The 12,430-nt window shown below is 37.0% G+C and overlaps 1 protein-coding gene across 3 annotated transcripts in view; it reads left to right on the top strand.

Moving 5' to 3' along the window:
* arhgap9 (Rho GTPase activating protein 9) overlaps positions 1-5,597 on the top strand; it is a 49,004-nt gene extending 43,407 nt beyond the window's left edge. For 2 of the 3 annotated variants that reach the window (XM_053498431.1, XM_053498430.1), the window contains exons 16-20: positions 52-129; positions 344-397; positions 1,699-1,833; positions 2,541-2,646; positions 3,430-5,597. In XM_053498431.1, coding sequence (XP_053354406.1) covers positions 52-129; positions 344-397; positions 1,699-1,833; positions 2,541-2,646; positions 3,430-3,622 — 566 coding nt within the window. In that variant the 3' untranslated portion in view covers positions 3,623-5,597. Of the gene's footprint in view, positions 1-49; positions 130-343; positions 398-1,698; positions 1,834-2,540; positions 2,647-3,429 lie in introns of those variants that run through there. The other variant, XR_008360814.1, reaches the window with a different exon arrangement.
* The last annotated feature ends 6,833 nt before the right edge of the window (positions 5,598-12,430 follow it).

Below are 12,430 nucleotides of genomic sequence, written 5' to 3'. Positions count from 1 at the left end.
ATGCATAATGCCCAGTAGATAATTATTGTGTGTGTGTATGTGTGTTTTCAGGCTTAGAGACAGATGGCATCTACAGAGTCAGTGGAAATCTGGCTATAATCCAGAAACTACGCTTTGCTGTCAACCATGGTAAGACTACCAAATGATTACACAGATCTACAAGGTAATCAAGGATAAAAAAATATAGATCGTTTTAACTGAAGAGATGTTTTATTACTTTTTTTCAGGTGAGCTCTGATACGAAATCTGTTATAATCTGTTATAAAGGAGAGCGTGTTTACTGTGTATAACATATTCAATCAGGTGCTTAAGGGTGGTGTGTAACTCCTGTTCGTTCTTCCAGAGCGAGCCGTGTCTACAGACGGACGTTATCTCTTTCCAGAGGATTTAGTGCCAGGTAGCACGTTTAATCAGCAGAAATGAAAATCCTTGCTTGCTCCCACTCTACTCTAAAGCCAGCTTGCTTTCACTATGTGTTGTCTGGGAGTATGCCTTCCTATGTTGCTCTGATCTGACAACAGCTGCTCGTTGCTTAAATCCACAGTTTAGCCTGTAATATCACTATTCATGGATAAATTATAGCAGGAGACCAGATGGCTTTAGAACAACTTAACAAGGTCACGTTAAGTATGTACATTCATTGCTTGTACCTTTTGTGAAGTGTTTGGGTTAGGGGATTCATTTTGGTCCCAGGATCAGTGTAATCAAGGTTCTAATGAATGAGTTCTAAATTAAAATTAAAGCTAAATTGGAAGACATGTTTAGCGAATCAGCATTGGTGTAATGCTGGTGTGACAAAAGGCTCTAATCCAGCCTAGTTTATGGATTTATAACCAAAATTGTCTTGTGGCTTGTAATTGACTTCTGAAAAGAGCTAGTCTCTGGTACTCCACTAGGGGGCAAATTAGAGTAAAAAAAACTCAAGGGTGTAAACTGGATTACTGATCAAATGTATAAATGGTATGTACTAAACATATAGCTAGTGAGTTAGAGTATTTTCATCTGCTTTGAAGAAGATATATATGTTCAGTCAGTTTGTACATTTAAAATGTAACCTTTAAATGAATCTTTTTAAGAGGGGTTGGTAATGTTTTATTACTTTTACGTTCAGTTCAGCTCACCTGACATTGGACTGTGGACAGTTATCGACCATGTGTTTGACAGTATTGATCGTGAGGAAGCTTGTGACTGACACCTTGTGGCCAGAACCACTGCACGCATTCAATTAAAGCATGCCGCTCTCTGTATTACTCGCTTGATTTTTTGTTGTTGTTGTTGTTGTTTTAATTAGCTTGCTCTCCACTGACTGACAGACACATGAGATTATGTATTTGTACAGTGCTCTGGATTACAGTAATTTGTCATTTTGTTGAACTTTGGAACCACACCCACATTTCTGAGAATCTGTGAATCTTCATTGGACGTGTATGTGTGAAAAGTACAGTATGTGATAAAATGCTTTAAGCATTTGCAACATTTCTCCCTTATCTCGCTGTTTTAATTGTCCTATTGTCTATATTTCACTGCTCTTGTCATACTAATTACAATAAGCCCTCCACTGCGATAAATATAAGCATATGCATTTAAGTATTCCTTCTTTCTCTCTTTCTGCAACATCTTAAAGCAAAATTTTATTATCTCTTTGTTGTTTTGTTCACTCTTCTTTTCAAACTCATCCATTCTTCTTTGTTGGGTCAGTGGAGCATGTGGACCTGGAAGACCCACAATGGGAGGACATCCATGTCATAACAGGAGCTTTGAAACTCTTCTTTCGAGAGCTTCCAGAGCCCCTTGTACCGTATGAAATATTTCAAGAAATCGTCGAGACTGTCAGTAAGTGAGAAAAAAAAAGGGATGGATGGATAGTTGTATAGCCTTTTTAGAGGCTATTATATAAGCATAAATAGGAAAGTAAGAATACTTTATTTGTGGGTTAGGGAGGTATTATGTTGGGATATTTGCTATGGTGACATTTTTCAGATTTTTCTTAAAATTCAAATGCTAATCCTCATGCTCAACTCGGCCAAAATAAAATCTTCCACAATCCTACCCACCATGTTTGATTGACAGGGCTACATTGTTGACGGTGAGAATGCAAATGCGAACAGGATTGCAGAGGTGTTTTATTTTTGGCTGTGTTGTAGTATGCGCATGTGAAAGTGCAATCGCAAAGGAAGGGCATTCTATTAATTATTTTGTTGTTTTTGTTTTTCAGTATGGATGAAAAGTCAAACAGAACTTTGCACTTGTGTTTTAATTCTGGCAGATACTGTACTTGGCTGTGTACAGAAGTGATGTTTTGCAATCGATTTTGAAATAGGTCTCGAATTATGCAAACTCCAAGATAACACGAGTGCAAAGGCATATTTAAATTATGCGATGCTGTATAAGCATACAATTTTAAGTCAGCATGGGTGTATATGGAAATTAAAATAATCATTTAAATTTATATTACTAGGGGAAAGTAGATACTTATCTATGGAAAATAGATATGTCATACTACATTTGTTATTATTGCCTAATATTTGTGAACATTTTAGAGCTGTCTGATTATCTGGATAAAGTGGAACGGATGAAATCGCTAGTTGTCAACATGCCTCCTCCAAACCACAGCACCATGAAGCACATGTTCCAGCATCTTAAGCGGTATGTACTGCATTCGCAATTGAGAGTGTATTAAGATTGGTCTTATTGATGATGTAGAAGTGTAACATTAACACACCTAAATCATAAATATTTTCCCTTCTATATATTTAGATTAGATGTCTACATCTACCCAGAACTGTTTTCTATAAAATGTTTTATGTAAGAGCTTCATAGATATTTTTGTTGTTGTGTGAATATTATTTTTAGCCACAAGAGGGGGTGGGGTGCTCACATTGTTTAAGAGCCTGTTTTATGTCTCTCTCTCTCTCTCTCTCTCTGTTCCGTGGTGAATCAGTTTGCCTTTAATTTGGTTACAACAAATAGAGGTAGAAGAATTTATTTAAGCATTTGAAATAAACACTATTCTGAGATGTTATACAGAATGTAACTTCACCTGAGCTATAGAACTGCCGTTCTGTTACTCCTTTTCCCTTGGTAGTTCATACATCAAACTTGTCATTTTTGTGCATCCATATGTTTCGACTCTTCACTCTCCATAATCTGAGACCTTTGGTTGTCATCTGATAGAAGAAACACCAACACCAGCGCCATTACTTCGGAAACCACTCCTCCCTTTCTTCCCTTTCCCCCTTTTTCTTTTTTAATGTGGAAGTTTTGAGCAATTGCTGGCTGGATCTGTGGTTAAGTGGGAATGGCATTTTCAGAGAAAAAAAAAAGGCTCATACTAGAGGTTTAACCCCTTCCTTTGCCCCTGTGTCCTTGTTGCACTCTCACCCACACACGCACTCACACAATATCTCGTTTCCTCTCTGTGCGTTGCAGGGTGATGGAGCACTGTGATAGCAATCGCATGACAACGCAGAACATCGGGATCGTCTTTGGGCCGACTCTGATGCGTCCGGAGAGCGACTGTGCAAACATGGCCATTAACATGGTTTATCAGAACCAGGCAGTAGAACTCATCCTCAGCGAATACGACCAGATCTTTGGATCTGACCCATCCAGATCCCTCTGACGCTCATGTGGAACTCGGACAGCAGCAGCAGGACCTGCGCACTGTGAACCAGAGAAATCTGCTTGGAAGAGGAGCTAAATATGATCCTCGTTCATTAGAACTGCAGTAATGCCACAAATTCCATCCTGGGGGATGATGGATGGATGAATGGTTGGATGGAAGTGCTTGAGCAACAATCAGCCAACTGGCCTTTAGTGGGCACGAAGTCACACAAAAAAACATGTGTTTTCAAATTGAATCAAGAGGCTTATTTTATGTTTGTTAGTGTGTGTGTGTGTGTGTGTGTGTGTGTGTTGTGAATGCAATGTCTCCTCGCAAATGTTTTTCATTGTATTGTTTGCAGCGACTTTGGGAAAACCACACATTTTGCATTGGGGGGAAAAAAAGTTATCCTCCATGAACTAAATTCTATGAAATAAAATCAGCAATGGTCACCCAGGATGCGTAAAACAAGAAGACAGGTCTGACGTCTAACCTGGTATTCAACTGTGTTTGAGTCATTTCAGTTCTTTTTTAACAATCCAAATTGCTATGTAATCTCCTTTTCTTTTGTTCCAGCATTATGGCAGTGGTGTGTCCATGTGTGCGCCTGTCTCTGTGTGTGTGTTTTGCGTGACAGATAGGAGGGCAGAAGTATGTTCCGTATTTTGCTCGTTGATTCGGTGGAGCCTTTTGCCACTATTGGTCCAAATCTCTGTTTTTAATAACAGAACAAAAGAAGAGCTAAAAATGCATTATGTTAAAAAAATGTGGAGTAAACCCCCCCACCCCACCACCACCCCCCATCAGCAACAGGGCTTTGGTAATTTTATATTGACTGTGGCTTGGCAAGAGACAAAAAGAAGTGAGAGGGAGGGAAAAGAACACGAAGAGCATATGGATTTTAATGTTAGAGTTTATATATTTATTCATTTTTTTTTTTGTTGTTATTATGATGGGAAGCATGAAGTTATAAAAGCGGAGGAGTGAAATAAAGTCCTAGCTTATTTTTGTTACTTCTGAGAATTTTGTTGAATATTTAATGAACTGATGTCCTTCTCTTCATACTGTTGTACATTATCTGTGTTTTTTTTTTCTTTTTCTTTTTTTTCTTTTTTTTTTAAAGATCAATCTGCCATATGCCCAGGGCTCTTACATGCAATCCTTTTCCACATAGTTTGATTTTTTTTTACGCTCACCACACACCTGATCCATGTCCACACCTGATCCATATCCCAAACCTGTGATTTAAACCATAGCCTGGAAATGTACTCTGCTCTGAGCTGGAATAATGCTACACAACCCTGCACCTTTCTCTTAAAAGGCCGCTCACAGGACATATACATTTAACAGTGAAGATGTGTTTGGTTGTAGTGAAGGAAAAAGCTCGTCATTGTTTTCTTTGCAATTTGCCTTACAGGCAGCAGAGGAGAATTACAATTTGCTTCTTTAACTGTTTAATTCAATTATGTTTGTTAAAAAAAAAGAATTTTTAAAAAATGTGCAAGCTTCAGGGTTCAGAAGCTTTGGTTTAAGCTCAGAGTGACCACAGAAAACAAGTTCCAAGTAAAAAGTCCATCAGAAATATTTTATTTATTATCCTAAATGTTTGGCTCAGTGACCTTTGACTCATCTTTTCATCATTTTATAAAATAGTTTCCGTTCTTACATTGTTCAATTTTATATATGTTGGTCTCTAAACTGAATGTTAATGAAAATGACACTTGTAATACGATATTTCTTTTTTTCCATCAAGTAATATCAGACGTTGCAGGCGTTTAGTCACCCATTCTCATAACATAGCATTTTTTATGATGCCTTAAATACTGTTTAAATACTGTACCAATATGGCTAATTGTTGGTTTATTCCTTTACTCTTCCTCAAGATCCTGTAAACTACTTCAAGTTAAGTATTTGACAATAAAATTAAAAGAAAGTAAATCTGAAAATATGTTTGTACCAGAAAGATTATGTATTATAAAGAACTTCTGGGAAAGTTGTGTCTAAGCCTTTTCTGTGGTTTTTGGTTTGTAAAATACATTAACATATATTTTTATCACTTCCATTCTAGGGAGGTAAAAAAATATAAATAGTAATTATTTAAAGGTTATAAACACCTTAAGAATCAGCAATTGAAAAAGTCCATGCGTACAGGCAAATAGTTTGTGCAAGCATCTGAATTAGTAAAATAATTTTGTTGTGTAACACATAAAGTATCCCCAGTGGATATTAAGCATCCTCATGGACTTGTTAAAATGATAGGTTTTGTGATGTAAAAATGAATTCAACAAAGATAGACCATGGCAGAACCTTTTCTACATTCATTGTGAAATTGCAAGCTATAATTTAAAATAATAATATATATTTATTTATCCTCTAAAATAAGTTTATATAAAGATATTTTAAAAGGAAACATGATATAATAACCTGGTTGTATAAGTATGTACATCTCTGATCTTATACTATGATTCTTTGTTTTTATCACAGCATTCAATCTTTTTTGGGTAAGAGTCAATCAGTTTGGCACATCTTGCAATATTATGCAATGCAATACTTCCTTGCAAAAGCTTTCTATAGCTGTCAAATTGGCTGGGTATTTCCTGTGCACAGTATTCTTCAGGTAAAACTACAGATACTTAGTTGGGTCTGGACTTTGGATGGGCTTAACCAAAACCCTAATCTTCTTTTGATGCAGCCATTCCTTTGTTCATTTAGAGCTGTACTGTAGCTGTAATGCTGAAAGGTGAAATATCTATACATCTAACTTGTTAATTAGAAGCCTCAAGGTTTTGTATCAAAATTTACTAAAATTTGGAGCTGTTCTTAACTTTTGGTTAAAAAAAGGTTTCCATCTTTCCCCATTGCCCAGTCCTGTGAAGAATTTGGGAGATTATTGTTACCTGTAAGGAGCAGCCAGTCTCTTGGAACAGCTTTCTTCTGGTCTTCTCATCATTTTTAAAGGGACATTCTGTTCTTAGTAATGTCAGTGTTTTGCCATTTATTAATGGTCTGGTTCTGCATGGCTTGATCTTAGAACTGTGAAATGTGGGTTGAATGCATAGTGTTCTTGCAACTTGTCTGATGGCCAGAGTCGATTACTTTGGAGATGGGAAAGGTTGAGGCATTCAGTCTGGCCGTTAAACTGAGGGAGATAACCTGAAGGGATACTGATAGAAGCTCCAAACAACTCACAAGATTCCTTCAAAAACAAAGAAGAATATTGAGGACCACTTTTCATTGGTAAACCATGAACTCTAAAAACACAATCATAATTTTTGCAATTTCTTTGGCTGACTGTAATTTTAATAGCAGGACAATGTGTAATTTTAGATAATTCTTTGACTATGGTTAGGACTCAGTATTAACTTGTAAATGAGGAAGGACCATGACAAAATCCAGTGATATGTGAGACCATGTGGGTTTTGGAATAGGCAGAGGGAGCAAATGACTTGAGGGAGCTTGACAAAAAGTTTTGTGCTAGGCACGGATAGGGCATGCAGTAATGATTTCTTGAACATCAGCTTCTAAAGTGGGCTATCACGCTGCTGCTTGATAATGGTTATGGTTTGGTTGAGAAAAGTGACCCCACTGGAATACCTGGGACCACAGACTATCTGGAGCACATAGTAAGATTGATTGGTTATGGGTTAAGTTCAATACCTATTTTCCAATGTCCAACTGACCGGTGCCATCGATCCAAGAAAGATAAATTTTGTTATCAGCGGGTCCTTCGTCCTAGATAGGTGATGCAGACATGAAAAAAACAAAAACAGTTTCCACCAGGCTTTGCAAGTGTTAAACCTTTTTTTTCCAGAAGTTATTTAAGCTTTTTAACGATCAGTCAAAAGTAGCTCGTTTCTCCCTAGTTAATGTTGCCTTTCTTCTAATGCTAGCTTAATGGCTAGCACATCTCTGTTGGCCACAACATAATTAAACTCTGCAGGAGACGATTTATAGAAAAAAAACACATGGCGTACTTTATTGTCATTGGGTGTATACCTCCATGACAACGTAATATAACTCTATAATAATTGGTAAAAAAATTAAAAGCTTTAAAGCTGCTTGTGAGAGTCTGCTGTGGGCCAGTCTTGAACTACCTTGATTTTCTCTGGATCCATGACTTTGCTACCTGCAGAGATGACAAAATACATAAATCCACAGATCCAGAAATCCAGAAAAAATAAACTTATTGTTCATGTTGCAGAGGATGTCTTTGACCTTAAGACTAAATATATGTAAGCATGGTATTAGTTTTCACCGTTATGCCGATAACACACAGTTGTATCTTAGCATATATAGTTATGTCTCAGCAAAGACAGATAAAGAAAAAACACCCTAATATAATTGAGGAATGTGTGAAGGACATTCGTCATTGGATGCTAATTAACAACTTCTGCTTAGTCCTGACAATACAGAAGTGCTTGTGCTCGGACCACATGCAGCTAGAAGGTTTGCTAATCGCACAGTATCTCTGGTTGGCCTTTCTGTTTCACCATGTGCAGCAGTAAAAGATCTAGGTGTGATTACAGATTCCAGCCTTACTTTTGACGCTCATGTAGATAATATTACTAGGACTACTTTCATCTTAGAAATATTGCCCGGGTAAAATAAAATATATTGTCTGTACATGATGCAGAAAAATTAGTTCATGCTTTTGTCACCTCTAGGTTGGATTTTTGTAACATCTTACTGTCTGGATGTTAAACTAGTTAGTCCAGAATTTAGCAATCAGAGTTCTCACTAGAACTCGAAGATATTAGCCCATCACCCCTATTTTAACCACACTGCATTGGCTCCCAGTTAAATTTTGCACAGATTTTTTAAATACTAATATGGACTTATAAAGTACTAAATGGTCTTGTACCACACTACCTAAAAGAACTGCAATTGTTTTATGATCCGCCACACCTACTTTGATCAAAGGATGCAGGATGTTTGTCAGTACCTCTTATTATGAAAACTACAGCAGGGGGCAGAACTTTTTCTTACAAAGCCTTAAAGTTATGTAATAGACCCTGGGACTCAGACACAATCACAGTGTTTAAGTCTAGGCTTAAAATCTATTTATTTAGTCTAGCTTCTGTGAATAGATTAAGTATTAGTATTAGGTAAAGGTGCAGATCCAGGGAACTTGTGGATGTAGAGTATTATGGTGAACTGGTATGTTTAGATGCTGTCTTTCCCAATCTCATTGATCACCCAAGTTGTTACTTCGCAGGGAGCCCTCATGCTTGTTTCCTTTTAGCTCTCCCTTTTATTTATGCTGAAGCCCGAAATGGGCCAAAATCTCAGTTTTTAGTAACTGAGGATCATAGTTATCAGCATCTTCATAAAAAAGTGAGTGAAAAATATGGACTTCCACTTGTGTGAGCTCTGGTGAGTGAGCATTGGCTGTAGAGTCGTGATTAATGTGGGAGCACTAAGTACCTCTCATTCCTCCCCGCTGAGAGAGCTCGGCCAATCAGCTCTCTCTAGACCTCCAGCTGCAAGAGGAATCGAACTCGCGATCTCCGGATGACTGTGCCACTCGAAGGCCGGTAGTGGGACCATCTGACCAATTCCAATCATCTCCCCAGGCATCGTAAAGAGGTGTTAGAGCAGGAAACTAAGGATTTCACTGTGATGGAAGTCTGCCACTGAACATGCTCTTCTGCTTGGCAAAAGTTCCTCTCAGCACCAGTGAGTCCAGGTAAAAGCCTACCACAGATCCTGCTGTACTGCCTGCCTTGTTCAGTTAGGTGGCATCTCTCTTGAGTGATGAGTAGGTGAACCTTGCTTCTTTTATGAGATAAATGGCCATAATTCTTTTTTTTCTTTCTCACCGGAAAAAAGCAACAGATTCTTTCTCTGTTCTTTCTTCACTTCTCGTTTGCTTCAAGGAATGTGGTACAACATGTAAGAAGATTTGTGTGTGGAATGAAGGATATGACATTAGAAAAGTCCATCTAGACTTTTAGTTTTACCTTTGCACACCGCTCTTCAGAACCCAATTCCATAAAACCATAACTATTTGGGACAACGGCACTTTTAGTGGACTATGAAGGAGATAGACATAAATAGTTAGAGAGTGCAACCTACCTTGAACACTGTACCGCTGCAGGGAATTTGACTGTACTGTCATTGCATTTTAAAGTTAATGTCATGCTGATCAAGGCTTAGTACACATTATCCCAGTCTATTAAGATTAAGTATATTTAGTAAGACCAAGATTAAACAGTTACCATAGTGTACACCACTGGACTGTTCTGTAAACAGTTCCATAAAAATATTTATTCGTCTTTTATCATCATTTATTAATTCCTGGAAACTAGCCTATGACCCTCTACCTCTCCCTCAGCCAAGTGGTGAACTTAAACCATGCACAGATGACCATGGGTTCCAATGTTTATTACTGTAAAATATAGGGAACAAATGTCATTGCCAGCGGGAGCACCATAACAAGTACAAGTGCATGGATTTTTAGAATAAAAAAAAAAAATCAATCTATGAAGATAAATCAATCTATGTATGGGACAATATATGGGACAAAAGGAAGACAGTATTTATCACCACTAGGGGGTGATATGAATGCCTGATCATAAGTTATGGGTGTTCCCAATGCCCAATTGGTCTGTCAGGTCTTTGTTGAGGAAGTTCTACTCAAAGACTTCACCAATATGTCATAGTTCACAATGGATTTTTTTTTTTTTTTGACTTGTATAATTGGCAGACCTGTTTTATATAGTTCTATTGATTTAGAATGTTAGCATTCCTTCTTACTTGATTAATAAGAGATGAAGGCATTAGTCATTGCCTCTGCATTTCTTTATGTAAAGGAAAAACACCATAAGGAATGAGTCGTTCTATCAGCCAGTTCTTTTCACAATGGAATGCAAGAAACAATTGCTCCGGTCAAAATAATTTTGGTGGCTTTGATTAGTCCCAGGAATAACACGCAAATCTTAGTCTCCTTTAACAGTTCTGCGACAGTACCAGTTAATTTCCTTAGCCAAAAAGTCTCTCCTGCAATGTTTTATGTTTTCGTTTGACAAAATTCCCAAGGATTCCCAAGGACAATAAATTGTGTCTCACATGCATACTGCCCAGCCAAAGAAAAAGTCACCATTTAGAAATAAGTGAGCTAATACTCAAAAGCCTCTGATTCATTAATTACCACACGGATTAATGTGGTTTAGCTAGCAATGATTCGTTTAACCATAACTGACACAGTGAGTAGCTTCTCATTTCATAAATAACCATGTTGGATGTCCCATAGACATGGACAAGATGTTACTGTGTTTTAGAAGTGTTACATTTTTGGTCTGCATTAAGCCAAGAAAACAACAAAGGACATTGCTGAAATTGGGTTACGAAATGTCCAAAGCATTATTAAAACCCAGAAAGACAGTGCTGAACCATCAACTTTGGTGGTCAGAAAAAAAAATCACAAATGACCATGTTTGGAGAGCACTTATACGCTTAGTGAAGTTGTGTTGCTATTTAAGAAAAAATGAAAGTAGAAATCTAAGTTTTGTTTCATAGTGAAAGTTCGAGCATTTCCACATGCACAGTGGAACAAGACCTCACAGGATTGGGACGAAAAAGCTGTGTGGACATATAAAAACCACTTGTTAGTGAGGCTAATCAAGACAAACTGGCTCCAATTTGCTAGGGAGCACAAAGATTTAATGCACTGAAGAAAACCTTATAGAGTGTTAGGAGTCTGCCATCATCAATACAAGATCTTGGCCAGGAATTGATGCAACTCTAAATGGAAATAAATGTTGTAACACTGCATAAGGTTGTCTAAACAATGGCACATGTGCACTGTATTCGAAGCTGTGAGACTTTTTTGGACAGGCAGTATATGATAGGACTTCTGTAAAAATGTCAATATATCGGTATCAGTCTCAACTAGGGTTATCTTCCTTAATCTGACCGGCAAGTTAAACACCTACATTACATATTAGATTTGTTTGTTTTATTGTTTTATTTAACTTTCATACTGTAGACATGTAGACAGTCAGGTTTTAGTGGATCTTTGGGTATTGATAACCAAAATTCACAAACCAGGTCATCTGCAGGTTTAACAACATTTTAGTGCATGTGTGGTTTCTAGATTTAATGACTTCCATTAAAGTCAAATTCACATTTTATTTGTCACGTACACAGCCATACAGAGTATGATACGCAGTGAAATGCTTCTATGACTTCCCATGACCTAAAACTGTAAGATAAAATAGAATAGAATAGAATAGAACGATCTTACCACAATAAAAAAGAAAATCGCACTATAATAATACAATAAACAATCATTAATTAAATAATCACTTTGTACTCTATGTCATACAGACAGTAAGTGAATGACTATATGTACTGTAAAGGTGCTCTGAAACTGATCGATTTGTTTAATGGATTGATTGATTCATTCATTAATTCATTAATTTGTTCATTTATTCTTTCATCCATTTATACTTTTTTTTTCATCACTAATAAAAAAGTTCACAGATCACCAGATTGAAGCCTCACCTGAATGGAGAATCTCAGTCATTTCCAGGAAACAACCATGACTTCTAACCTTGAGGTGCTGAAGGTTCAAGTGCATGGAGGTGTCACAAAAATTAACATTATCTGCAAATAGCAGACATCAACTTTATATTTTTGAAGCTCCATATCTTGTCTATTCCTGCTATCCTAGCTTTAATCTTGTGTGATATATATATATAAATGCAGGCATTGGTTCAACACTGTTTTGTCTGTTTTATATTAGTATAGTGCCGTTCTGTTTTATCTTAAGAAAAAAAATGACATATTCTTACTGATCAGCACTCCCTGTTCTCTATATTACTC

The sequence above is a fragment of the Clarias gariepinus genome, chromosome 6 (assembly GCF_024256425.1).
Source record: "Clarias gariepinus isolate MV-2021 ecotype Netherlands chromosome 6, CGAR_prim_01v2, whole genome shotgun sequence".
Taxonomy (NCBI): domain Eukaryota; kingdom Metazoa; phylum Chordata; class Actinopteri; order Siluriformes; family Clariidae; genus Clarias; species Clarias gariepinus.
Note: the sequence above shows the minus strand (reverse complement) of the source record. Positions and strands in the feature narration are given on the sequence as shown.